We start from the raw sequence: 26,306 nt of genomic DNA on the forward strand, positions 1-26,306 counted from the left end.
TTTTTTCCTATACAAAATTTTCTTCAAAACCAGGACTCTCATATCATCTGTTCACACTCCCTACGTGGACTTAATAGCCCTCAGTATCTGTACACATACTGGTTGGTGAACAGTTAATGCAGCATTACGTGAAGACCCTATTTAATATATTAATGGCTGGACCGTACAATACAAGCAATTGTTGTCATCCACCTTTCGTGTATCCCCTATTTCCTCATCGATTGTAGGCTTGCAAGCAGGGCCCTCACTCCCCTTGGTATCTGTTGAGTTATGTAATTATTGTTATTCTGCAATGTGTATTTATTGTCTATACAAGTCCCCTCTAAAACGTAAACGTAAAGCTGCGAAATATGTTGGCGCTATAGAAGTAAAATTATTATTATTATAACGAAGGGCCTCATACAAATTCTGTTCAGATTGTCATGTATTGGTACTTCTACACTCATAAAAGCTATGCACATAGTTGAAAGCCTGCCAAAAATTACAAGCAGGGTCATCCATACACGCTTGAAGGGACCAACTGTAGTACCTCATTCAAATATTGTGAACAAAGTGTAGCTGTGGTAAAAGCTGTCCACACAGTGCAAAGCCTGATATAAATTACAAGTAGGGTCATCCACACACCCATCAAGTCACCAACTGGAGTGCCTCATTAAAAAAAGAAACTGTGGTTGTGGTACGTCTACACTCATAAAGGCTTTGCACACAGTGCAAAGCCAGGAAAAAAATATAAGAAGTGTCATCCATAGACCTTTGAAGGCAACAACTGGTGGGCCCCATTCAAATACTGATGATTAAAAACATTTTATGTGCTGCTGTCATCTGGTGGTGTGGAAAAGTTGGAGCTAATACAAGCTTTGTTCATTTTTATCAGGGTAAGCCTGTCAGCACTTTCTGTTGACAGGCAAAAGTACCTGTCTGTTATGACCATGCGGCACTAACAAGACACTAGCGGCAGGGCAGCAAAACACCTCCAAGGCATAGAGAGATTGCTCATTCCAGGTGTCTAGCTTTGACACTCAATAACTGAAGGTCACAGAGTAATTGAGGAGTACGCTGGATTTGTTGACCAGGTATTGCTTGACCGTCTTTAAAAAAACTTTTCCCTCCTTGTCAAAAATACCCAATCGTCAGGACCTGGATGCTGGGAGTGTGTAATGAAATTGGCCCAGGGCTTTAACAGTGTACCCCTTCCTCTGTACCTGGTGTGTGTCTCTCTCATCCTTCCTCCATGGTTAGGATCAGAAGCTTGCCCCCTGCTGCTAGCGTTGTCTGATGGGAATTTTTCAACATATTTTTCACAATGGCATTCTGATATAGCACCATTTTACTAGACCTCTCTGCCGCAGTAAGGAGAGATGCAATGTTCTCCTTGCAGCGTGGGTCTAGCAGGGTGAAAAACCAGTACTCTTTTTTGGCCAAGATGAATGTAACGCGAGGGTCACCGGAAAGGCAGGTGTACATAAAGTCTGCCATATGTGCCATACAACCAACACTTTCCTGTCTACACCGTAATGACTTATCTCCATCTCCTTCTACTCCTCCATCTCTTCTTCCTCATTCCCCTCTTCAGCCCATCCACATAGGAGAGATGGGACGAAGCTTGTGTGGGTACTAGCGTTTGTTGTACCAGCTTCTGTTCTTCCTCTGCCTCCACCTCCTCATTGTTACCCAATCCACGCTGAGCATATGAGATTGGGCTAGGTTGTATCTCCCTGACTCATATTTTTCTCCATCTCCACCTGGGTCGCATGCAAAAGTTAATGTTTAATTGTGAGCAGTGACTGTTTAAGTAGGCACAGAAGCAGGATCGTTGCGCTGATGATGGCATCATCGCCGCTCACCATCTTTGTGGAGTCTTCAAAGTCTTGGAGAACTGCACAAATGTCAGACATCCATGCCTGTTGTGAATTCGGTTCTCGAGCTCCCTCCTGTGGTTATGAATGGTACTTCGGCGAGTTCTGTTCATGGACTCCCTCTGGTGGCTGTGAATGGAGCTGCTGGTTCTGAGATTCCTTCTCCAGCTGATCTCGTTCAGGCCTTGGCTGGCTGCTCTATTTAACTCCACTCAGATCGTTACTTGATGCCAGCTGTCAATGTCCTAGTACTGGTTCAGTTCTCTTGGATCTTTCAGATGCCCTGTCTACTTCAGCAAAAGCTAAGTCCCTGCTAGCTTATTTGTTACCACTGTGTTTTTGTCCAGCTTGCTATTATGATTTAATCTTGTTAGCTGGAAGCTCTGGGATGCAGAGTGGCACCACCGCGCCGTGAGTCGGTGCGGTGGTTTCTTTTGCACACTCTGCGTGGTTTTTTGTTAGTTTTTTATGCTGACCGCAAAGATACCTTTTCTATCTTCAGTCTGTTTAGTTAAGTCTGGCCTCCTATGCTGAAACCTATTTCATTCCTGTGTTTGTGACTTCCATCTTAACTCACAGTCAATATATGTGGGAGCTGCCTTTTTCTTTGGGGAATTTCTCTGAGGCAAGGTAGGCTGTATTTTCTATCTTTAGGGGTAGTTAGCTCTTAGGCTGTGAAGAGGCGTCTAGGCAGAGTCAGGAACGCTCCACGGCTATTTCTAGTTGTTGTGATAGGATTAGGGGTTGCGGTCAGCAGAGCTCCCACTTCCCAGAGCTCGTCCTGTATTGCTAGTTTGCTCATCTGGTCATTTCTAGTGCTCCTAACCACCAGCCCAACATAACACATGCCTACTATTCAGTTGTTATGTTCGGAGGGTGACCAGAATATCGACAGGTGTGTTGGAGCTGGTATTCCAAAATTGAAAACAGGCCTCTGCTGCTCACAAAGCCTTGCCAGCACATGCAGTATGGAATTCCAATGTGTGGTAACGTTGCACAACAGTCAGTGAGCTATCACTTGCATGTGCTGCTGCAGCACCGCCAAGGCAGCGGTAGCTCCAGCTGACCTGCGGAAATGGGCACTGACGTGGCGTACCTTGACCAGAAGCTCTGGCAAATCTGGGTAGGATTTCAGAAACCGCTGAACTACCAAGTTGACCACGTGGCCAAGAATTGGTACGTGTGTGAGCTTGCCAAGCTTCACAGCAGCCACCAGGTTACAGCCATAATGACACATGACCATGCCTGGTTGGAGGTTCAGGAGTGAGAGCCACAAATTAGATTGGTCTGTTATTCCTTTGAAAAAAACTCTGCCTCGGTGTGCGGTTTGTCTTCTAGACAAATTAACTTCAGTGGAGCCTGTTGCCACTTCGCTGAGGCAGTGTTGCAAAGCTTCCAGCTGATGTGGACATCATGCTCTGAGATAACACATCGGAGATGAGCAGGAGGGGTTGCACGAACTAGTGTAGGAGGTGGAAGAAACCCTGATAGAAATAGGGCCAGCTATCCTCAAAGTCAGTAGCACATGTGCTGTGCCAGGGTGGGATTCGACCCTGGCCTCCACACTGTTCATCCAGTGTGCCATCGGTGAAATGTAGCGTCTCTGGCCACAAGCACTTGTCCAGGTGTCGGTTGTTAAGTGGACAATCCCAGTAACCGTGTTAATAAGGACAAGAATGATGTTCCTTTACATGTACTGGTACAAGGCGGGGAGGCCGCACCGGCAGAAATAGTGGTGGCTGGGGACCGAGTACCGAGCAACTAAATTTGTACATCTGTAGCGGGCCAATTTTGTTTTTTATTTAAAATCAACACAATTTCACACAAACCAAGTTCAACAATATATATGGCAGTCAAATTTCGAACAATAAAATTTGTACACCTGTAGCAGGCCAATTTTTATTTTTATTTTGAACCAATGAAATTTCACACAAAGCAGGTACTACAGTATACAGGTGCTTATCACAAAATTAGAATATCATCAAAAAGGTATTTTATTTCAGTTCTTCAATACAAAAAGTGAAACTCTTATATGATATAGAGTCTTTACAAACAGAGTGATCTATTTTCAAGTGTTTATTTCTGTTAATGTTGATGATTATGGCTTACAGCCAATGAAAACCCAAAAGCCATTATCTCGGTAAATTAAACACCAGCTTGAAAAATGATTTTAAAATCCGAAATGTTGGCCTACTGAAATGTATGTTCAGTAAATGCACTCAATACTTGGTCAGGGCTCCTTTTGCATCAATTACTGTATCAATGCGGCATGACATGGAGGCGATCAGCCTGTGGCTCTGCTGAAGTGTTAGGGTACCGTCACACAGTGCAATTTTGATCGCTACGACGGTACGATTCGTGACGTTCTAGCGATATTGTTACGATATCGCAGTGTCTGACACGCAGCAGCGATCAGGGATCCTGCTGAAAATCGTACGTCGTAGCAGATCGTTTGGAACTTTCTTTCGTCGCTTGATCACCCGCTGACATCGCTGGATCGTTGTGTGTGACAGCGATCCAGCGATGCGTTCGCTGGTAACCAGGGTAAACATCGGGTAACTAAGCGCAGGGCCGTGCTTAGTAACCCGATGTTTACCGTGGTTACCAGCGTAAAAGTAAAAAAAAACAAACCGTACATGCTCACCATCTGATGTCCGTCCGGTCCCTTGCCGTCCGCTTCCCGCTCTGACTGTCTGCCGGCCGGAAAGTGAGAGCAGATCACAGCGGTGACGTCACCGCTGCACTCTGCTCTCACTGTACGGCCGGATCTGTCAGAGCAGGAAGCGGACGGCAAGGGACCGGACGGACATCAGATGGTGAGCATGTACGGTTTGGTTTTTTTTACTTTTACGCTGGTAACCACGGTAAACATCGGGTTACTAAGCGCGGCCCTGCGCTTAGTAACCCGATGTTTACCCTGGTTACCCGGGGACTTCGGCATCGCTCCAGCGCCGTGATTGCAACGTGTGACCGCAGTCTACGACGCTGGAGCGATAATCATACGATCGCTGCGACGTCACGGATCGTGTCGTCGTAGCGATCAAAATTGCACTGTGTGACGGTACCCTTAAGGAAGCCCAGGTTGCTTTGACAGCAGCCTTCAGCTCGTCTGCCTTGTTGGTTCTGGTATCTCTCATCTTCCTCTTGACAATACCCCATAGATTCTCTAAGAGATTAAGGTCAGGTGAGTTTGTTGGCCAATCAAGCACAGTGATACTGTTGTTTTTAAACCAGGTATTGGTACTTTTGGCAGTGTGAACAGGTGCCAAGTCCTGCTGGAGAATGAATTTTCCATCTTCAAAAAGCTTGTAGGCAGAGAGAAGCATGAATTGCTCTAAAATAATTTCCTGGTAAACAGCTGTGCTGACTTTGGTTTTGATAAAACACAGTGGACCTACACCAGCAGATGACATGGCTCCCCAAACTATTACTGATTGTGGAAACTTCACACCAGACCTCAAGCAGCTTGGATTGTGTGCCTCTCCACTCTTCCTCCAGACTCTGGGACCTTGATTTCCAAATGAAATGCAAAATTTACTTTCATCTGAAAACAAAACCTTGGACCACTGAGCAACAGTCCAGTTCTTTTTCTCCTTGGCCCAGGTAAGACGCTTCTGGCGTTGTCTATTGGTCAAGAGTGGCTTGACACAAGGAATGCGACACGTGTAGCCCATGTTTTGGATACATCTGTGTGTGGTGGCTCTTGAAGCAATGACTCCAGCAGCAGTCCACTCCTTGTGAATCTCCCCCAAATTTTTGAAAGGCCGTTTCTTAACAATCCTTTCACGCTGCAGTTATCCCGGTTACTTGTGCACCTTTTTCTACCACACTTTTTCCTTCCACTCAACTTTCCATTAGTATGCTTGGACACAGTACTCTGTGAACAGCCAACTTCTTTATCAATGACCTTTTGTGACTTACAATCATTGTGGAGTGTGTCAATGACTGCCTTCTGGACATCTGTCAAGTCAGCAGTCTTCCCAATGATTGTGGAGCCTACTGAAAAAGACTAAGGGAACTTTTTAAATGCTTAGGAAGCCTTTGCAGGTGTTTTTTGTTAATAATTCTAATTTACTGAGATAATGACTTTTGAGTTTTCATTGGCTGTAAGACATAATCATGAACATTAACAGAAATAAACACTTGCAATAGATCACTCTGTTTGTAATGACTCTATATAATATATGTAGAAAAGCCGCGGAGACACCATCACGTGTTTCTCAACGCAAGCAATGAATAGCCAGGTCTTTCACCGGGAAGGAACAACCACGGGAAGGGCAGCATCCAATACAGGAAACCCACCTATGCCAAAACATGGTATCCATCCACAGACAGCTGTTTCTGGGTATTTGCCCCTCATCAGTGTGGAGTAGGAAACTGGCTATTAGGAGCAGTGCCTAGTAAAAAAGGCTATAAACGTAAGGATGAATGACCTCGTGGAGATCAAAACATCCAACACCGCGGAGACACCATCACGCGTTTCTCAACGCAGTGATCCAGAACACTGCCCCCATCCCTTATGTTATATATAGTCTATATATAGTCTATATAATATATTACTTTCACTTTTTGTATTGAAGAATTGAAATAAATTAATTTTTTTATGATATTCTAATTTTTTGAGAAGCACCTGTACAGTATATGACAGGGGTCTCAAACTGCATTCCTCGAGGGCCTCAAACCATGCGTGTTTTCAAGATTTCCTTAGCATTGCACAAGGTGCTGGAATCATTCTCTGCAGGTGATTAAATTATCACCTGTGCAATACAAGGAAATCCTGAAAACATGACCTGTTTGCAGCACTCGAGGAATGCAGTTTGAGATGAGACCTTTGGTATATGATAATTTTTGAACAGCCAAATTTCTACACCTGTAACAGACAATTTTGTTTTTATTTCAAATCAACACAATTTCATACAACCCAAGTTTTACAGTACATATGACAATAGTCAAATTTTGAACTATCAAATTTGTATACCTGTAGCAGGCCAATTTTTCTTTTTTATCTCAAACCAACAAAATTTCACACAAAGCAGGTTATACAGTAGGTATGACAATAGTACATTTTTGGAACAAAAAATATTTTGTGAACTGTACCAGGTCAAGCAGGTAAAAAAAAAAAAAGTAAACTACCGTAATTTTACACAAAGCACGTTAAACTGTATGGATGATTAATTGAATCCAGCAAAAAAATTTGAACGTTTTTTAGGTGTCTTATATACCACCATAATGTAACAATAACCATGTTAAACTGTATGGATTACTAATTGAATCTAGAAAAAAAATGTGAACTTTATTTAAGTTTTAGATACCACCATAATATGACACAAACCACATAATGCACTATGGATGACAAATTCAATCAGGAAAATTTTTTTGAACATAAATAAATTGAAAGTGCAGTTGATGTACTCGTACTCACACTCATAAAGGCTTTGCACAAAATGCAAAGCCAGGAAAAAATTATAAGGATGATAATACAGTAATCCTCTTCAGGGTTCCACTTCTTTTTCTCCTTCCTCAGGAGGCTGGGGGAACTGCCTCCACCTACTTTATGGAGCCCAATTCTCAGGTGCCTGGGCTGTAAGTGACCCAGCTTCGGGTAGTGCAGTGGTCCCCGACATGTAGAAATGGGTGTCAACTCCCATGTGTCACCTACACCATTGCCTGATCCTGCATAGGAGGTGGGAACCCCAAGGACAGTACAATCTCTCGGGGGATGGTAGTCCTGTCTCGAGCCACATTGAGGAGCCTCTCCCAGGCCCATTAATTTCGCAAGAAAGGTTCATCCTGCTCCCTTCCTTCTCTGATCACACACCGCATACCAGCAATGTTGTCTCTCCATTTTCCTCTTGCAAGCATTTCGTCTCTACTGGCCGATGGTTGAGCTAGATGTGATGATGGATCCCAAACTCTTCTATGGACCCCCATCTCCGCTGCCAGTTGTACGTAATGACCTCTTCCCGGTATGCCAACTCTCTTTACTTTGCGGCTGGCAGGCCATCTAGCATGTTTCCAGCCCTGGTCCTAGCTCACCTCCTCTCTTCTGACCAGCCTATGCCCGCAGTCCACTCACTAGTTGATGGATCCTGGCTCTCCCATTTGGAGTCCGCAAGAACCCCAGTGGTGAAAGCTTTGTCCTGGGTTCGGTCCTTGGTGGTTTCAGGAAAGCAGCCAATTCTGTATCACAGGCTCTTGCCACCTATGCTGTCACGCCAGCTTGTTCTGGCTCTGCTATTCCTCTGGTCGCTCCCTCATAAATCTCGTGGATTCTGCCACCTCTAGCACCTTGTCTCCCACTAAGCATGTTACACTGTATGGATTACTAATTCATTCTGGAAAAAAATTTGAATACTTTTTTTGAGTGTTATATCCCACCAAAAGTTAACAGAAAGCACATAATATTATATGAATGACTAATTGAATCCAGAAAAAAAATCTGCAACGCTTTTTTGGAATTTTATATACCACTAAAATTTAAGAGAAAGAACGTAATACTCTGTGGATGACTAGTTGAATGCAGAGAAAATGTTCAATGCTTTTTTGGAGTGTTATGTACCACTGTAATGGAACACAAAGCACGTAATACTCTATGGATGACAATATAGGAAATCCCCCCCCCCAAAAAAAAGAATGTGGTCATGTGTAGCAGCTATATATTTAGCAATGGACTGCAAAGCCCTGCCTAGACGGTGTATTCTGCCACTTTACCGGCTCCTGCAACTGTCCCTAGGCTAAATGTAGAATGTATCTGATACCGCAAAGCACAAGATTATCCCTTAGAATGACGGTTCAGCATCAGCACCAGTACAACACCAGAGGGCTTTGATTAATAAACTGTACACACAGGCCTGGATAACTCCTTTCTCCCTCCTATCAGAACTGTACCTGATCTGTGCAATGGCATCAGTGAGCCAAGCACAGCGGCACCAGTTCTTTTATAACCTCTGATGACGTAACGCGGCCAGCCAATCACAGTAATGCCAATACCAAGATGGCTATGGCATTACAGTGGTTAGCAGATAATCCCCGCCTGTTTATTGGCTGTGTAACAGGCAGTAAACATGCGGAGTGGGAATTTGAGCATTACATCCGAGCACCAGCCAATGCTCGTCGAGTGCCAAGCACATCTTAGCACCCAGATACTTGAGTGATTTCCGAGTATGACTGAGCACATTCGCTCAGCCCTAATAAATATCCAAAAGGCCCTTGATGAAAAAAATGTTCCCCACCCCTGTCTTAGGGCAATGGATTTCTTTGATTTGATTATGCAATATACAGGAATACCACAGTATGTCTGTAAGTAGTGAAAATGACAGTCAGCTACAGGTTGAATATCACATAAGAGATCACATAACAAGCATGCGTGCCTTCAGCCAGACCGTGGTTGTCATAGCAACCCATAGGCTCCCTGCAATCTCATCACGTGGGGGTGCCAAGGCAAGGGTGCCCAACCTAACATCCGAGATGAGATATTAGAGTTAAGAACTATCTTTATTGGGTACAGCTTGACACGATGAGACGCTTTTTTTATTTAAAAAAAGTCAACTAAATTCACTGTTTTTTACATGTGTTACTGCCATTTACTTGCTTACTGCCGTGTACCTATACATTGTTTTATTCCTATAAGATAAAGTACAAAGGGGTGATTAAACTGTGACACTTCATGGTGTCCATTAGAGAGTGTGGTCCAGTGTTTTCTAATGTTCTAATGATCCTTCTATATTATTTCAAAACACTCTTTTTCGGTGATTCCTTTGTATCTCCGTTCATATTGCACCCACACACAAATGATACACCATTTGAAAGGTAAACATGCCCCCTTCATCAAGAAAATAGCCAAACAAACCACACATCCACAATGTGATCACATTTGACCAGCTTGATTTTCCTGAAATTGCCTGCGCCCCGACAACCAATGTGTGAAACTTTCACACTGGCCAACTAGTATTATGAATTATAAAAAGGCATATGAAAGATTGGGGGGTGAGTAAGGGGTATCTCTATTGGGTTAAATCCTTGCACCTTTCTTGTAGGTGCTGACATTTGAGTACAGGACCACTCACTTTGCCTTAAATATATTTCATCTAGGATTTGAATAAGGAATATCTAGAAATGGATCATAGTGTACTGTAAATTGGAGTTCACCTCTGGTGGAATTCAAGTATGAAACTCCAAAAGTGTCTCCAATCCACATGCAAAATATGTCCTTAAAGGGAGCCTGGCAGCAGGATTGTGCATAGTAACCTACACACAGTGTCAGGTCGGAGCCGTTATACTGAATAAAATGACACCAAGGTTGATGAAATCCGTCTTATGGTTGTTGTTTAATCTTTATTTGCAGTTTGTAGTTAATGAGATTCTCGTGCCCTAAAGTGGGGCTGGTGCATGTGGTGCTCTGATTAGGTATTCATAATGCAGACTGCTGACAGGTCACTGATCTCTCACTGACCTGCCCCTAGTTTGCATAATGAATACCTAACATACTGAAGAAAGAGACAAAAAACGCTTCTGCAGGCAGGTGTCGGCCGTGGCACCTGCTCTGCAGCATAATCGCATGGTTAGTGTGGTAATGATACATTTTCTTGATGTTATCTAGCTAGGGAAAAAAAATAAAAAAATTTGAAAATGGCGCCCGCCGCGCCTGCACAGTAGCAGCTATCAGTTTCCATTGCTGTGATCCGATAGCTGCTACTGTGCATGCGCCGGCAGCGCCAGCTTACTGGAGAAGAAAAAAAATCCTCCTCCAAGATGGCTCCAAGATGGCAACTAGGTACAATGAATAGTTAAAAAAGAAATTATTTTCAGACACGACAACCGTCAAATGAACCACATAAGAATGAATCTTGGAGTTCTCCACACCAGAATTACTAAGCATGTAGGAAACCACTTATAGGCATCTAGTCTGTTTGATAGATATGTACAGTACAGGCTATTAATATCAGATGTTCCCAAGTTAGGCTACTTTCACACTAGCGTTAACTGCAATGCGTCGTTTTGCCGAAAAAACGCATCCTGCAAAAGTGCTTGCAGTGTGCGTTTTTTCTGCATTGACTAACATTAGCGACGCATTTGCGACGCATTGACACACGTCGCAACCGTCGTGCGATGGTTGCGCCGTGTTGTGGCGGACCGTCGGGAGCAAAAAACGTTACATGTAATGTTTTTTGCTCCCGACGGTCCGCTTTTTCCGACCGCGCATGCGCGGCCGGAACTCCGCCCCCACCTCCCCGCACTTCCCCGCACCTCACAATGGGGCAGCGGATGCGCTGGAAAAATGCATCCGCTGCCCCCGTTGTGCAGCGGAGACAACGCTAGCGTCGGTGACCTCGGCCCGACGCAGTGCGACGGACCGAGCCCGACGCTAGTGTGAAAGTAGCCTTAAACTGGGAGTGGACTCAAATAATTTTCTTAATCAAAGATAGAAATGAAACAGTATTGAGCAGAAATTGTTATGTTTGTTTGACTACAAGTGTTAACATTTTTCCCTGATTTTGCAAGCATGGAAAGTATAAAATTGATAGAGGCCACAAGTGGTTTTGTTTACCTTCAAGAATTTTTGGCAAGATAAAAAAAAATACTTGGGTTTTGGTGTGTCCTGTTTGTAAATAGTTGTACACTTTGAAGTATGGTTTGCTTTTTTACATAGAACTCTTTTTTTAAACAAAAATTTCCAAGGTTCCTACCTACACTGTCTTGCATTTATTGTGCAGACATGATACACACCTTGTATTGGAGTTTTTAGTTTATAAACAATCTGCTCTTGAATAGATGGCTATTTGTGTATGAAATCATTTTGCTTGCTATACAGAGAACTATCAATAGGACTGAAAAACATTTTCCATATTCTGATATACTTGAAAAATTTGCTAATAAAAAAACTGAACAATTGAATGTGATTTGCCAAGTGATTTGGGGTGGAGAACGCATACCTTTCATATCAACATCTTAGGATTACCTTGACATAATTATATATTAGATTACCCAAGTGCGATCTGTTTACCATGTGTCCTTAGATTGATGCATTTGAGCATTAAATTCTATGGGAAACACAAGAATGGTGTGAACTGAGCTGTATAATACTGTATTATTCTGCAGTCATGATATGTTGACAATCCCATTTAAATGGATTTTGATAAAGATTTTAGTATGAGTTCAATTAGTTTCCTGATTCAAATGTCTGGTATTGTTGCTCACTTTTTTGCTGCAAACAATGTATTCTATGTTGTTAGAGGTTGCATTTCACATGATATCATGGTTACTAGTCTTCTTTTGTGGTTTGTGCTGGTCATGAAAAATCCACATAACCTCTACATATCTAATCATATTTCTAAGGTGTCATGTTTCCATTGCAAACAGGAAGAGAAATTTCATAATATTGTCAGTTAACTTATACAAATTATTTCTTAAGTTTCAATGTGGAACTTAAAGAGAACCTGTAATATCGCCAATCACCATTAATTAGCAGATATACAGCTTGTCTGCAGGTTAAAAGCATTACAATGATCCCCAGCCTCCTTCCCAAAAGTGTAACTAAATTCCTCCCGCCGGCTTTCAGTCATGTGGGTGGGTCTTCAGTCAATGTTCATAGCAGTGCTCACTATACTGTGAATGACAGCTGTAATGCACTAGCACTTTAAATGACAGCTTGCTCTGCGGCACATCTGTGCAGATTTTAGAAATAGTCCAAATGATCCTAGTATGGTACTTGACTTAAACACAGGGTTTAGAAATGAAGGAACCTTGAGATATAAAAGAGCCCCATTTTGTAAACATATTCCTAAACAATTTTATATATTGTGTAATTATATTTTTGTCCCCACAGGTGATTCATAAAATCTATTATAAATGGGCAGTGGAAATTACAAATTACATGCTACTAATACTACTACTACTAATAATGATGATAATAATAATAATAATAATAATAATAATAGACAGCTCTCTAATTTCATTACTAAACACCAAAATTGTAAATTGAACAAAAGTAGCTAATTCGTATAGATTTGATGCTGATGAACATGACAGATAAAACTGAGAATTAGCGCTAGTTTTTATTTTACATGTGTCGATCGTGGAGAATTGTAATGCAGTAAATATATGGAAGTGAATGCATTTTTTTATATTAGGTGATACTAAGTTGGCAATATCCGGGGAAGTGAAATGTTTCAGCCTGGTACAAATAAATAATTGGTTTATACTTAGAAAATTTGACTCCTGCTACACATCAAACTAGGACTAATGAAAAAGTATGTAAAGTGCCAAGAAAGTGTAGGTTTCAATTATTTGACATCAAAATTTCCTAGATTAAGTCATTCAAATTTGAAAGAGGGTATCTTTGTTCACCCACAGATTAGGGAGCTCTATAAGGATATTCAGTTCGATGACGTACTTCAGGCTGTCGAGAAGGCAGTTAAAAGTGTTTGTTCAGGATTTTTAGGAAAGAGAAAACGCCCAACTTGAAATTGCAATAATTGTAGCTATTTAGTTATTTATTATATACTTATGCCCATGTAATGATAGTTTGTCATAAAATTTCCAAATTTCACCTTGTAACTATGAATTGTGTATTACATTAACTTCATTGCTTCGCATCTCCTATTTTAAAATGAATTTAGAAAGAAATCATGAAAATTTGTTGAACAGTGTTTAATGATTATATTGTTTTTCCTGGTTTCAGAAAGTCAATGCTTTTGATTGGACGTGGAATAGGGTTCACACATACATTTTACACAGAATTGGCCTAGAAATGCAGAGGCTAAAGACTAAAATAGCATAATAGCCCCCACAAATTACCCCTATTTTTGGAAATCAATCCCTCAAAGGGGTATAGTGAGTATCTTGACATGAAATGATGTTATACTAATCTATTCCCCACTTTGTAGTGCTGAGCTTGTACAGAGACACACACCCCATATGGGTTCTCCAAGGCATAGAAATGTCATACATATGGATGTAAGTTGCTGTTTGAGCACAGAATGCCTCAGAAGAGTAGGACCACCTTTTGGCTTTTAGAATGCATATTAGTTATTCCTTTAGAGATATAATAACAAGTATTGTATTTTTTATCTGTAGGATGCACCTTACTATAAGGCGCACACCAGTTTTTGACAGCAGGAAGTGGAAAAACATTTTCCTACTCGTTAAAACTTCATGGTGTAAAGAAATGGAGGGGTCAATATCACTAATTTTAATGCACTATTGTAGAATATAGAGGTAGTAGATGTGTAGTTAGTGTTTTTCTGCAGCATGTGTATTAGTACACGCTATGCAATACATGTACCGTATTTTTCGGACTATAAGACGCATCCCAAATATTCAGAAGGAAAATAGGGGAAAAAAAACTTGTCAAATGGGGTCCATCTTACAGTCCGAATTCAGCTTACCAGGAAAGGGATCGGCACAGGTGGAGGAGTGGTCACAGGGGTCGTTCGGTGGTCCAGGCTGGTGCAGTGGCCTCCGGGAAATCCCATCCCAATCTGGTGCAGTGGTGGCGGCTCTATGCTGAGGTAGGGGTGGCGGCTCTGTGCTGGGGCACAGACTCTGTGCTGGGGCAGGGGCTCTGTGCTGGGGCAGGGGCTCTGTGCTGTGGCAGGGGCTCTGTGCTGAGGCTCTGAGCTAGGGCAGGGGCTCTGTGCTGGGGCTCTCTGCTGGGGCAGGGGGGCTGTGCTCTGGGGCAGGGGCTGTGCCCTGGGACAGAGGCTGTGCTCCAGTGCAGTGGCAGCGGCTCTCTGTGCTCCGTGGGAGGCTCCGCCGGCATTTCATCAAAGCCCGGAGGCCCCAGCACATCTGTTGCTGCCATGTTGTGGTGGCTTCCGGGAACATGGCCGTTGGGCCGGGGGCAGTGTATGCTCAGATTCAAATCTTGGCAACGAGATCTCGTCTCCCGAGATCTCGGGACGAGATCTGAATCTGGACAAATCAAGTTCATCTGATTGCAACACGCAGTATCGGGCACAACACTTCTTATTTACTTAACACAGCACAATTTCAGCTTACTATCCATTCCTCCTATACTATCCCTACTTTTAGTGGTTCTGTCAGCCCCTGGGATTTCTTGTCCAGTTTCACAGTACACCTGGGATCCATTACCTTCATTACATGTGATTCCACATCCACTTTTCTCTCTGCACCAGAGGGTTGGGCACTCTTTGTAGCACCTGTACCAAGCAGTGGCGTACCGCCAATGGCGGTGGGCCATGCAACTGCTATGGGGCCCCAAGGTGTGAGGGGGCCTGCCGGAGTCGGACCACAATGGCTGTGCCAGGTTTGAACATACCTCATGTGCAGCCCTTGCGGCTGCACCGGGGCCCAGAGGCTCTGGGGGGCCCTGCAGGGTGGCTTATAATGAGGGCAATCCGGCCTGTTTATCCAGCCCCAAGGCTCCGGGGGCCATTTGCCAGATTGCCCTCATGTGTGGCGGGCAGGGAGAGATCCCTGCAGCTCCAGTGCCTACAAGAGAAAATGACAACCGAGCTGCAGCGATCCATCCTGCTTCCTGCTCGCGCTTCCTGTCTCACACAGCAGTCAGTGGCACAGCTGAATGACATCATTCAGCGCCGTGGCTGCTATGCCAGTGAGATGAAGCTGCCGGCAATGGCGATGCTGTGGCTGCGGGAGAGCGTGCAGAGAGGTGAGAGGTGCCATCTGCTGTGTGTGTGTGCATGCGTGCGTGTGTGCGTAGCGCTGCAGGGGAATGTGCAGAGAGGTGAATGGTGCTGTGTGTGTCTATGTAGATGGAGGAGAGGGCAATGATGGGGGTGATGGGAAGCAGGCAATGATGGGGTTATAGGGAGAAGCCAATGGTGGGGTGACGGAGAGGGCAATGATGGGGTGGTGGGGGAGAAAGCAATGATGGGGTGGTGGATAGGGCAATAATGAGGGGTGGGGGAGGAGAAAATGATGGAGGTGGTGGGATGGACAATGATGGTGGTGGTGGGGGAGAAGGCAATGATGGAGGTGGTGAAAAGGACAATGATGTTGGTGGTGGAAAGAGCAATAATGGTGGGGAGGAGGAAATTATGGAGGTGGTGGAATGGGCAATAATGGGGTGGTAGGGAAAAGGCAATGGTGGGGGTGGAGGAAATGATGGAGGTGGTGGAATGGGCAATGATGGGGGTGGAGGGGGAGAAGGCAATGATGGAGGTGGTGGAATGGGCAATGATGGGGTGATGGGGAGAAAGCAATGATATAGGTGGTGGAAAGGGCAATGAAGAGGGTGCTGGGGGAGAAGGCAATGATGGGGGTGGGAGGGAGGACAATAATGGGATGTGAGGGGAGGAGCGCAATGAGGGGTGTGGGGGATTGGGAATGGAGGAAGGGGGATTTATAATGGATTTATGGAACAGGGGGAGGTGGAGGAAGACGTTATTATTGCTTATTATGTTTAACACAGTCCCTTAGTATATAGTGTACTTGCCTATTATGTATAGCGCCATCCCTCAGTGTATAATGTAGTCACTTTTTATGTATAGCACAGTCCCTTAGTATATAGTGTACTCACTTATTATGTCTAACACAGTCCCTTAGTATATAGTATACTCACGTATGTATAACACCATCCTTAGTTACATAGTTTCCTCTTTTATCATGTATAACACCATCCCTTATTACATACCTTCCTCTCTAGTTATATATGGCGCCGTCCCTTATTATATAGCTTCCTCTGCTGTTATGTACAGTGCTGTCTCTTACATAGTGTATACTTGTTATTTTTGTTATTCACAGCCCTCTCTTTTATTACATAGTCCGCTCTCTTGTTAGATATAAAATGACTGCTGATGGAGGAGCCGGTGACCAGACTACCAGTCCATCATCTCCTCCATTAGAAAAGAAGCTTTCCCCTGCTCCATCAGCCATCGTTGCATTATACATCTAACAAGAAAGGACGGTATGTAATAAAAAACAGGGCTCTATATAATCCAATATGTAAGGGACGGTGCTGTGCATAGCAAGAGAGGGCACTGTATAATGAACTTTTCTAAGTGCCCTCCTATCAGGAAGCAATTCCTTTTTACTAGCTCTAGCTCCATCTCATCATGGGCTAGTCCCAAGCTGTAACTATATCTTATCCTATGGTCATCTCCTAACTACAGTTACTATCTTATAACAGTATGTACTAAGCATATTACATTTACAGTGTCTATCACACTCTTATGTCCTAATTCTTAATCTATGTATTACACTATGCAGTACACTGCTAGCACTATGCATTACCTTATCAGAGTATATATCACAATAAACAGTAAAAAAGCGTGACATAGTTCACTTTTCACAAGACACAATATATGTATCAAGATGTAGGACACGATTCACATGACATAATTGTTGTCTTCAAGGTTAAGAACGCGACAGTAAAGTCCACCACACTTACATGGTTAATATTTGTTAAGATTGCCTTTAAATTATCTAACTTTGAGCAGCCTTTAACAATCTTCTCATGGTAAGTTGCTGGAAATTTGGCCCATTTCTTCCACCAAAACTGGTGTAACTGAGTCAGCTTTGTCTTTATTATTGCTCATTCATGTTTAATCAGTTTTGCTCATACATTTTCAATGAGGTTGAGGTCAAGGCTTTGTGATGGTCACTCTATTACCTTTAATTTGCTGTCCTTAAGCCATTTTGCCACAACTTTGGAAATATACTTGGGGCCATTGTCTATTTGGAAGACCTATTTGGCCTAAGCTTTAATGTCTTGGCTGAGGTCTTGAGATGTTATTATGTTATCCTCATCATATCAGCTATTTTGCAACGTGCACCAGTTCTTTCTTCAATAAAGCACCCTTGTGATTCATGATTGGGATGGTTTTCTGTGGAATGGTAAACTCCATACAGTGTGATAATCATGATTGCCAAACATTTCCATGGTGTCCCAGCCTGATGCAGCTAAACCTGAGCAGATGGACGGACTGGTACAATAGTAGGGCTCCCCTGTTCCAAAAGCAATATATAGGACTGTTGAAAGGGGGAGCTTAAGACTTACTGCATATTGTAAGCATTGAACAATATACAGTAATGTCCTAAGTTTGACCTAGTGGCTGCTGCAGGCAGACAGAACTTTCTATTCTAACTGTATGCTGCAGGTTTGGAACTCTATAAAAATGAAGAGTTAATGACATTAAGAAATGAATTAGCACAGAACGTTGGAAGTAAATATGGTGCATTGTACAGAGATGGAAATTTACTTTAAAGGAGTATTTCTCTCTATAGAAATGATCACCTATTCACTGGGTAGGTGATAGCTGTTAGATTGGTGTGGGTTCAACATTAGGGAGCTCCACCAACTTGTGTACCCATTCCCCTCTGGCCGCAAGACCACAGCCAGGAGGAACTGAAAGGAGTGTAGGTCGTGAGTGCGCTCTATTGGTCTGTTGAAGTCTGTGGTACTGACAGAGAAAGCCTAAGAAAATATAATCTTCAATTCATTGGATAGGTGTAAACTTGTGTAGACTGGAATATCACTATTTTGTCTGTATCTATAGCTTTAAATGTCATTAGTGTTTAAATTCTACTTCCACAATTACCAAGCTGATGCTCTTTCTGTTTATAGATGCTTTGCTGCCGGAAAAGGATTTCATATGGTACATAACTGCTGGAATTCTGGTTTTACTACTTTTTATTTACATTATCTACAGAACTGGTATGTTCTCATTATTTGTTATTTTCACTTTCTTGTACAGTGAAAGCACATAAGAAAGGGTTGAGTTAGGCTACTTTCACACTAGCGTCATGCGCTGCACGTCGCTATGCGACGTTGCGGCGCACCGACGCTAGCTGTGGAAGCGCCGCACAACGGGAGCAGCGGATGCAGTTTTCCAACACATCCGCTGCCCCATTGTGAGGTGCGGGGAGTCGGAATTCTGGCCGCACATGCGCGGTCGGAAAAGACGGGAACGACACACCAAAAAACGTTACAAGCAACGTTTTTTGGTGGCGACGGCCGACACAACACGACGCAACCATCGCACGACGGTTGCGACGTGTGGCAATGCGTCGCACTGCATCGTTAATAAAAGTCTATGGAGAAAAAATTCATCCTGCAAGCACTTTTGCAGGATGCGTTTTTTCTCCAAAACGACGCATAGCGACGTGCAGTGCACGACGCTAGTGTGAAAGTAGCCTTAGATGTTTATTACTGTTTTACAATAATTCATAAAAAATGTAGTTGATGGTATAAAAAAGAAACCTATGGCTCAGAACACATTGTTCACACTTTTAAAATGTTTTGTTTGTAGCAAACAATACAATTGTATCTTTTAACTTACCACCATCCAAGAAAAATAATATAGGGCAATATAAGTCCACAATACCTCCCATGACATAAGGAAAATTATTTATATCATGAGAAAAAAAATCACTCCTTCCATAGTTGCATTCCGAATAAAACAAAACAGAAATGTTCATCAATGCCCAATACTTTACAATGCTGCTGTAGGCGGCTGGAGGCGTCACAACATACCGTAACTGTCATTTCAGGTGACTTTTCAGAATTGTCTGTCATGTATGCATATTTAAGGAGTAAGGATAGTTTCACATTTGCGTTTAAAAACGCAGCGTTTTAAACGCAGCGTTTTAAACGCAAACGCAGGTGGTAAAAAAACGCATGTAAACGCGTGCATACGCTGCGTTTTTTAGACGCATGCGTTTTTGCATGCGGTAAAAAAACGCGGCGTTTTGCCGCATTTACATTCGTTTTTTCCTGCGTTTGCGTTTTTGAAATGCATGCTGAGAAGTGTGTGACAGCTGCCAATCATCAAAATTAGGGTTGAGCGAAACAGATCGGCCAATTTCAAAAGTCGCCGACTTTTGGCAAAGTCGGGTTTCGTTTTATATATATATATATATATATATATATATATATATATATATATAAATATATATATATATATCATTGAGACACATGTATATATATATATATATATATATATATATATTTATTTATTTATATTTACTTCAGCGCGATATAGCAGAAAAGCCGATTGCCGGCTTTTCATTTCTCCTGCCTAAACCCGACATGACATGAGACATGGTTTACATACAGTAAACCATGTCATATCCCCCTTTTTTTTGCATATTCCACACTACTAATGTTAGTAGCGTGTATGTGCAAAATTTCAGCGCTGTAGCTATTAATTTTAAGGGTTAAATCTCGGGAAAAAATTGGCGTGGGCTCCCGCGCAATTTTCTCCGCCAGAGTGGTAAAGCCAGTGACTGAGGGCAGATATTAATAGCCTGGAGAGGGTCCACGGTTATTGGCCCCCCCCCCGGCTAAAAACATCTGCCCCCAGCCACCCCAGAAAAGGCACATCTGGAAGATGCGCCTACTCTGGCACTTGGCCACTCTCTTCCCATTCCCGTGTAGCTGTGGGATATGGGGTAATGAAGGGTTAATGTCACCTTGCTATTGTAAGGTGACATTAAGCCAGATTAATAATGGAGAGGCGTCAATTATGACACCTATCCATTATTAATCCAATTGTATGAAATGGTTAAAAAAAACACACACACAATATTGCAAAGTATTTTAATGAAATAAACATACAGGTTGTTGTAATATTTTATTGCTCTCTCAATCCACCTGAAGACCATCATTCTGTAACAAATTAAAAATAATAAACCAACAATATACATACCTTCTAATGTTAGTAGCGTGTATGTGCAAAATTTCAGCGCTGTAGCTATTAATTTTAAGGGTTAAATCTCGGGAAAAAATTGGCGTGGGCTCCCGCGCAATTTTCTCCGCCAGAGTGGTAAAGCCAGTGACTGAGGGCAGATATTAATAGCCTGGAGAGGGTCCACGGTTATTGGCCCCCCCCTGTTGTGAATTTGCTTTTTGCTCCCTCTAGTGGTTACTAGTTTTTTGACTCTGGTTTTTCTGTCATTCCTTTTATCCGCACCTGGGTCGTTAGTTAGGGGCGTTGCTATATAAGCTCCCTGGACCTTCAGTTCTATGCCTGGCAACGTAGTTATCAGAGCTAGTCTGCTGTGCTCTTGTCTACTGATCCTGGTTCCAGTTATATCAGCTAAGTCTGCCTTTTGCTTTTTGCTATTTGTTTTGGTTTTGTATTTTTGTCCAGCTTGTTCCAAATCTATATCCTGACCTTTGCTGGAAGCTCTAAGGGGGCTGGTGTTCTCCCCCCGGACCGTTAGACGGTTCGGGGGTTCTTGAATTTCCAGTGTGGATTTTGATAGGGTTTTTGTTGACCATATAAGTTACCTTTCTTTATTCTGCTATCAGTAAGCGGGCCTCTCTGTGCTAAACCTGGTTCATTTCTGTGTTTGTCATTTCCTCTTACCTCACCGTCATTATTTGTGGGGGGCTTCTATCCAGCTTTGGGGTCCCCTTCTCTGGAGGCAAGAAAGGTCTTTGTTTTCCTCTACTAGGGGTAGCTAGATTCTCCGGCTGGCGCGTGTCATCTAGAATCAACGTAGGAATGATCCCCGGCTACTTCTAGTGTTGGCGTTAGGAGTAGATATATGGTCAACCCAGTTACCACTGCCCTATGAGCTGGATTTTTGTATTCTGCAGACTTCCACGTTCCTCTGAGACCCTCGCCATTGGGGTCATAACAGTTTGCCAGGCCAGTATTAAATGTTTAATGCATTGCAGAAGAGGGATTATAAGAAAGAAGATTCTGAGTTTTTTTTTTTTCTTCTTCCCCTTTACCTCAGAGTGGCTATGCTTGCTGCAGACATGAATGTCCAGACCTTGATTACAAGTGTGGACCAGCTGGCTACTCGTGTGCAGGGCATACAAGACTATGTTATCAGAAATCCTAGGTCAGAACCTAAAATACCGATTCCTGAACTGTTTTCCGGAGACAGGTTTAAGTTTAGGAATTTTGTGAATAATTGTAAATTGTTTTTGTCCCTGAGACCCTGTTCATCTGGAGATTCTGCTCAGCAAGTAAAAATTGTTATTTCGTTCTTACGGGGCGACCCTCAGGATTGGGCTTTTTCGCTGGCGCCAGGAGATCCGGCATTGGCTGATCTTGATGCGTTTTTTCTGGCGCTCGGTTTACTTTATGAGGAACCCAATCTTGAGATTCAGGCAGAAAAGGCCTTGCTGGCTATGTCTCAGGGGCAGGACGAGGCTGAAGTGTATTGCCAAAAATTTCGGAAATGGTCCATTTGGTTCCTTTGCCTAAGCTGCCTTCCTCTTCCGATCTGGTTCCTGTGTTTTTCCAGAACGTGGTTCGTTTGCACGGCATCCCTGAGAATATTGTGTCAGACAGAGGATCCCAGTTCGTGTCCAGGTTCTGGCGATCCTTTTGTAGTAGGATGGGCATTGATTTGTCGTTTTCGTCTGCTTTCCATCCTCAGACTAATGGACAGACGGAGCGAACCAATCAGACTTTGGAGGCTTATTTGAGGTGTTTTGTCTCTGCTGATCAGGACGATTGGGTGACATTCTTGCCGTTGGCTGAGTTTGCCCTTAATAATCGGGCTAGTTCCGCCACCTTGGTTTCGCCTTTTTTCTGCAACTCTGGTTTCCATCCTCGCTTTTCTTCGGGTCATGTGGAGCCTTCTGACTGTCCTGGGGTGGATTCTGTGGTGGATAGGTTGCAGCAGATCTGGAATCATGTGGTGGACAACTTGAAGTTGTCACAGGAGAAGGCTCAGCGCTTTGCCAACCGCCGCCGCGGTGTGGGTCCCCGACTACGCGTTGGGGATTTGGTATGGCTTTCTTCCCGCTTTGTTCCTATGAAGGTCTCCTCTCCCAAATTTAAACCTCGTTTTATTGGGCCTTACAGGATATTGGAAATCCTTAATCCTGTATCTTTTCGTCTGGATCTTCCTGTGTCGTTTGCTATTCACAATGTATTTCATAGGTCCTTGTTGCGGCGGTACATTGTGCCTGTAGTTCCTTCTGCTGAGCCTCCTGCTCCGGTGTTGGTTGAGGGCGAGTTGGAGTACGTGGTGGAGAAGATCTTGGATTCTCGCCTCTCCAGGCGGAGGCTTCAGTACCTGGTCAAGTGGAAGGGCTATGGTCAGGAGGATAATTCCTGGGTGGTCGCCTCTGATGTTCATGCGGCCGATTTAGTTCGTGCCTTTCATGCCGCTCATCCTGATCGCCCTGGTGGTCGTGGTGAGGGTTCGGTGACCCCTCACTAAGGGGGGGGGTACTGTTGTGAATTTGCTTTTTGCTCCCTCTAGTGGTTACTAGTTTTTTGACTCTGGTTTTTCTGTCATTCCTTTTATCCGCACCTGGGTCGTTAGTTAGGGGCGTTGCTATATAAGCTCCCTGGACCTTCAGTTCTATGCCTGGCAACGTAGTTATCAGAGCTAGTCTGCTGTGCTCTTGTCTACTGATCCTGGTTCCAGTTATATCAGCTAAGTCTGCCTTTTGTATTTGCTATTTGTTTTGGTTTTGTATTTTTGTCCAGCTTGTTCCAAATCTATATCCTGACCTTTGCTGGAAGCTCTAAGGGGGCTGGTGTTCTCCCCCCGGACCGTTAGACGGTTCGGGGGTTCTTGAATTTCCAGTGTGGATTTTGATAGGGTTTTTGTTGACCATATAAGTTACCTTTCTTTATTCTGCTATCAGTAAGCGGGCCTCTCTGTGCTAAACCTGGTTCATTTCTGTGTTTGTCATTTCCTCTTACCTCACCGTCATTATTTGTGGGGGGCTTCTATCCAGCTTTGGGGTCCCCTTCTCTGGAGGCAAGAAAGGTCTTTGTTTTCCTCTACTAGGGGTAGCTAGATTCTCCGGCTGGCGCGTGTCATCTAGAATCAACGTAGGAATGATCCCCGGCTACTTCTAGTGTTGGCGTTAGGAGTAGATATATGGTCAACCCAGTTACCACTGCCCTATGAGCTGGATTTTTGTATTCTGCAGACTTCCACGTTCCTCTGAGACCCTCGCCATTGGGGTCATAACACCCCCCCCGGCTAAAAACATCTGCCCCCAGCCACCCCAGAAAAGGCACATCTGGAAGATGCGCCTACTCTGGCACTTGGCCACTCTCTTCCCATTCCCGTGTAGCTGTGGGATATGGGGTAATGAAGGGTTAATGTCACCTTGCTATTGTAAGGTGACATTAAGCCAGATTAATAATGGAGAGGCGTCAATTATGACACCTATCCATTATTAATCCAATTGTATGAAATGGTTAAAAAAAACACACACACAATATTGCAAAGTATTTTAATGAAATAAACATACAGGTTGTTGTAATATTTTATTGCTCTCTCAATCCACCTGAAGACCATCATTCTGTAACAAATTAAAAATAATAAACCAACAATATACATACCTTCTGTAGATCTGTAATGTCCCACGATGTAAATCCATCTGAAGGGGTTAAAATATTTTACAGGCAGGAGCTCTGCTATAATGCAGCTGTGCTCCTGCCTGTAAACCCCGGGGAATGAAGGTAATGTAGGTCAATGACCTGTAGTTACCTTCAGTCGCGGTGATGCGCCCTCTGCTGGATGTCCTCATATGACCTCGAGCCTGGGAACTTTTTCCCACGCTCGACATCATATGAGGACATCCAGCAGAGGGCGCATCACCACGACTGAAGCTAACTATAGGTCATTGACCTACATTACCTTCATTCCCCGGGGTTTACAGGCAGGAGCACAGCTGCATTATAGCAGAGCTCCTGCCTGTAAAATATTTTAACCCCTTCAGATGGATTTACATCGTGGGACGTTACAGATCTACAGAAGGTATGTATATTGTTGGTTTATTACTTTTAATTTGTTACAGAACGATGGTCTTCAGGTGGATTGAGAGAGCAATAAAATATTACAACAACGTGTGTGTTTATTTCATTAAAATACTTTGCAATATTGTGTGTGTTGTTGTGAATTCTGCTTTTGGGCTCCCTCCGGTGGTTGTAGGTGGTAATGCAGTTGTCCCTGAGTTGCAGTCCTGGTCAGGTGTATCTGCTGATTGCAGTTCTGACTGGGGTATTTAGGCGTGCAGGATTCATTAGTCCTTGCCAGTTGTCCATGGTTGTTGGGAGGTTTTGGTCCTGGTTTGGTTCCATCTGCCTTCTGCCAAATCAGCAAAGATAAGTGTCTGGTTTTGTTTCTGTGGCACACATGCTGTGTGCTTAATAATTCTGTGCTATTCAGTGTTTTTTTGTCCAGCTTAGATTGTCAGTATTTTCTCAGTCTTGTTGGATTCTCTGGAGTGGCAGATATACATTCCATGTCTTTAGTTAGATTGTGGAACTTTTTGTATTATCTGCTGTGGATATTTATGGAAGAGTTTTAATACTGACCGCTTAGTATTCTGTCCTATCTTTCCCTATTTAGCTACAGTGGCCTCTTTTGCTAAATCCTGTTTTCTGCCTGCGTGTGTCTTTCCTCTCCTACTCACAGTCAATATTCGTGGGGGGCTGCCTATCCTTTGGGGTTCTGCTCTGAGGCAAGGTAGTATTCCTATTTCCATTTATAGGGGTATTTAGTCCTCCGGCTGTGTCGAGGTGTCTAGGGTTTGTTAGGCACACCCCACGGATACTTCTAGTTGCGGTGTTAGTTTAGGTTTTGCGATCAGTACAGTTTCCACCTACTCCAGAGAAAGTTCATGCGGCTCCAAAGTCACCGGATCATAACAGTACAACTGGCCCACTATGAGTTAAATGCATCTCAGAAGAAGGGAAGAAAGGTGTTGAGTCATTTTTTTTTCTCTGTAGTTTGCTTTGCCTTTTCTTCCCTCTTTTTCTCTGGGTGGCTAAGGAGTCTTGTGTTAGAATGGATGTTCAGGAATTAGCTTCTCGTGTAGACCAGCTTGCTGCTAGGGTACAGGGAATTTCTGATTATATTGTTCAGACTCCTGTTTTAGAGCTGAAGATTCCTACTCCTGATTTGTTTTTTGGTGACAGGTCCAAATTTTTGAGTTGTAAAAACAACTGTAAACTATTTTTTGCTTTGAGACCTCGATTCTCTGGGGATTCTATTCAGCAGGTTAAAATCGTCATTTCCCTGCTGCATGGTGATCCACAGGATTGGACATTTTCCCTGGAATCTGGGAACCCGGATTTGCTTAATGTAGATTCCTTTTTTCAGGCTTTAGGACTATTATATGATGAACCTAATTCTGTGGATCAAGCGGAGAAGACCTTGTTGGCCCTATCTCAGGGTCAAGAGGCGGCAGAATTGTATTGTCAGAAATTTAGAAAATGGTCTGTGTTGACTAAATGGAATGATGATGCTTTGGCTGCAATTTTCAGAAAGGGTCTTTCTGAATCCGTTAAAGATGTTATGGTGGGGTTTCCCACGCCTGTCGGTCTGAGTGATTCTATGTCTTTGGCCATTCAGATTGATCGGTGCTTGCGGGAGCGCAGAACTGTGCGCGCTGTGGCGTTGTCCTCAGAGCAGAGTCCTGAGCCAATGCAGTGTGATAGGATTCTGTCTAGGACAGAACGACAAGGACTCAGACATCAGAATAGGTTGTGTTATTATTGTGGCGATGCTTCTCATGTCATTTCAGTCCGT

The 26,306-nt window shown here is 43.4% G+C and overlaps 1 protein-coding gene across 1 annotated transcript in view; it reads left to right on the forward strand.

Moving 5' to 3' along the window:
* Window positions 1–26,306, forward strand: part of LOC143773618 (uncharacterized) — a 152,790-nt gene that overhangs the window by 94,827 nt on the left and 31,657 nt on the right. The window contains exon 4 of the mRNA XM_077261015.1: window positions 18,406–18,495. Within this exon, the coding sequence (XP_077117130.1) occupies window positions 18,406–18,495 (90 nt within the window). The remainder of the gene's footprint in view (window positions 1–18,405; window positions 18,496–26,306) is intronic.

This window comes from Ranitomeya variabilis, chromosome 5 (assembly GCF_051348905.1).
Source record: "Ranitomeya variabilis isolate aRanVar5 chromosome 5, aRanVar5.hap1, whole genome shotgun sequence".
Lineage (NCBI taxonomy): Eukaryota > Metazoa > Chordata > Amphibia > Anura > Dendrobatidae > Ranitomeya > Ranitomeya variabilis.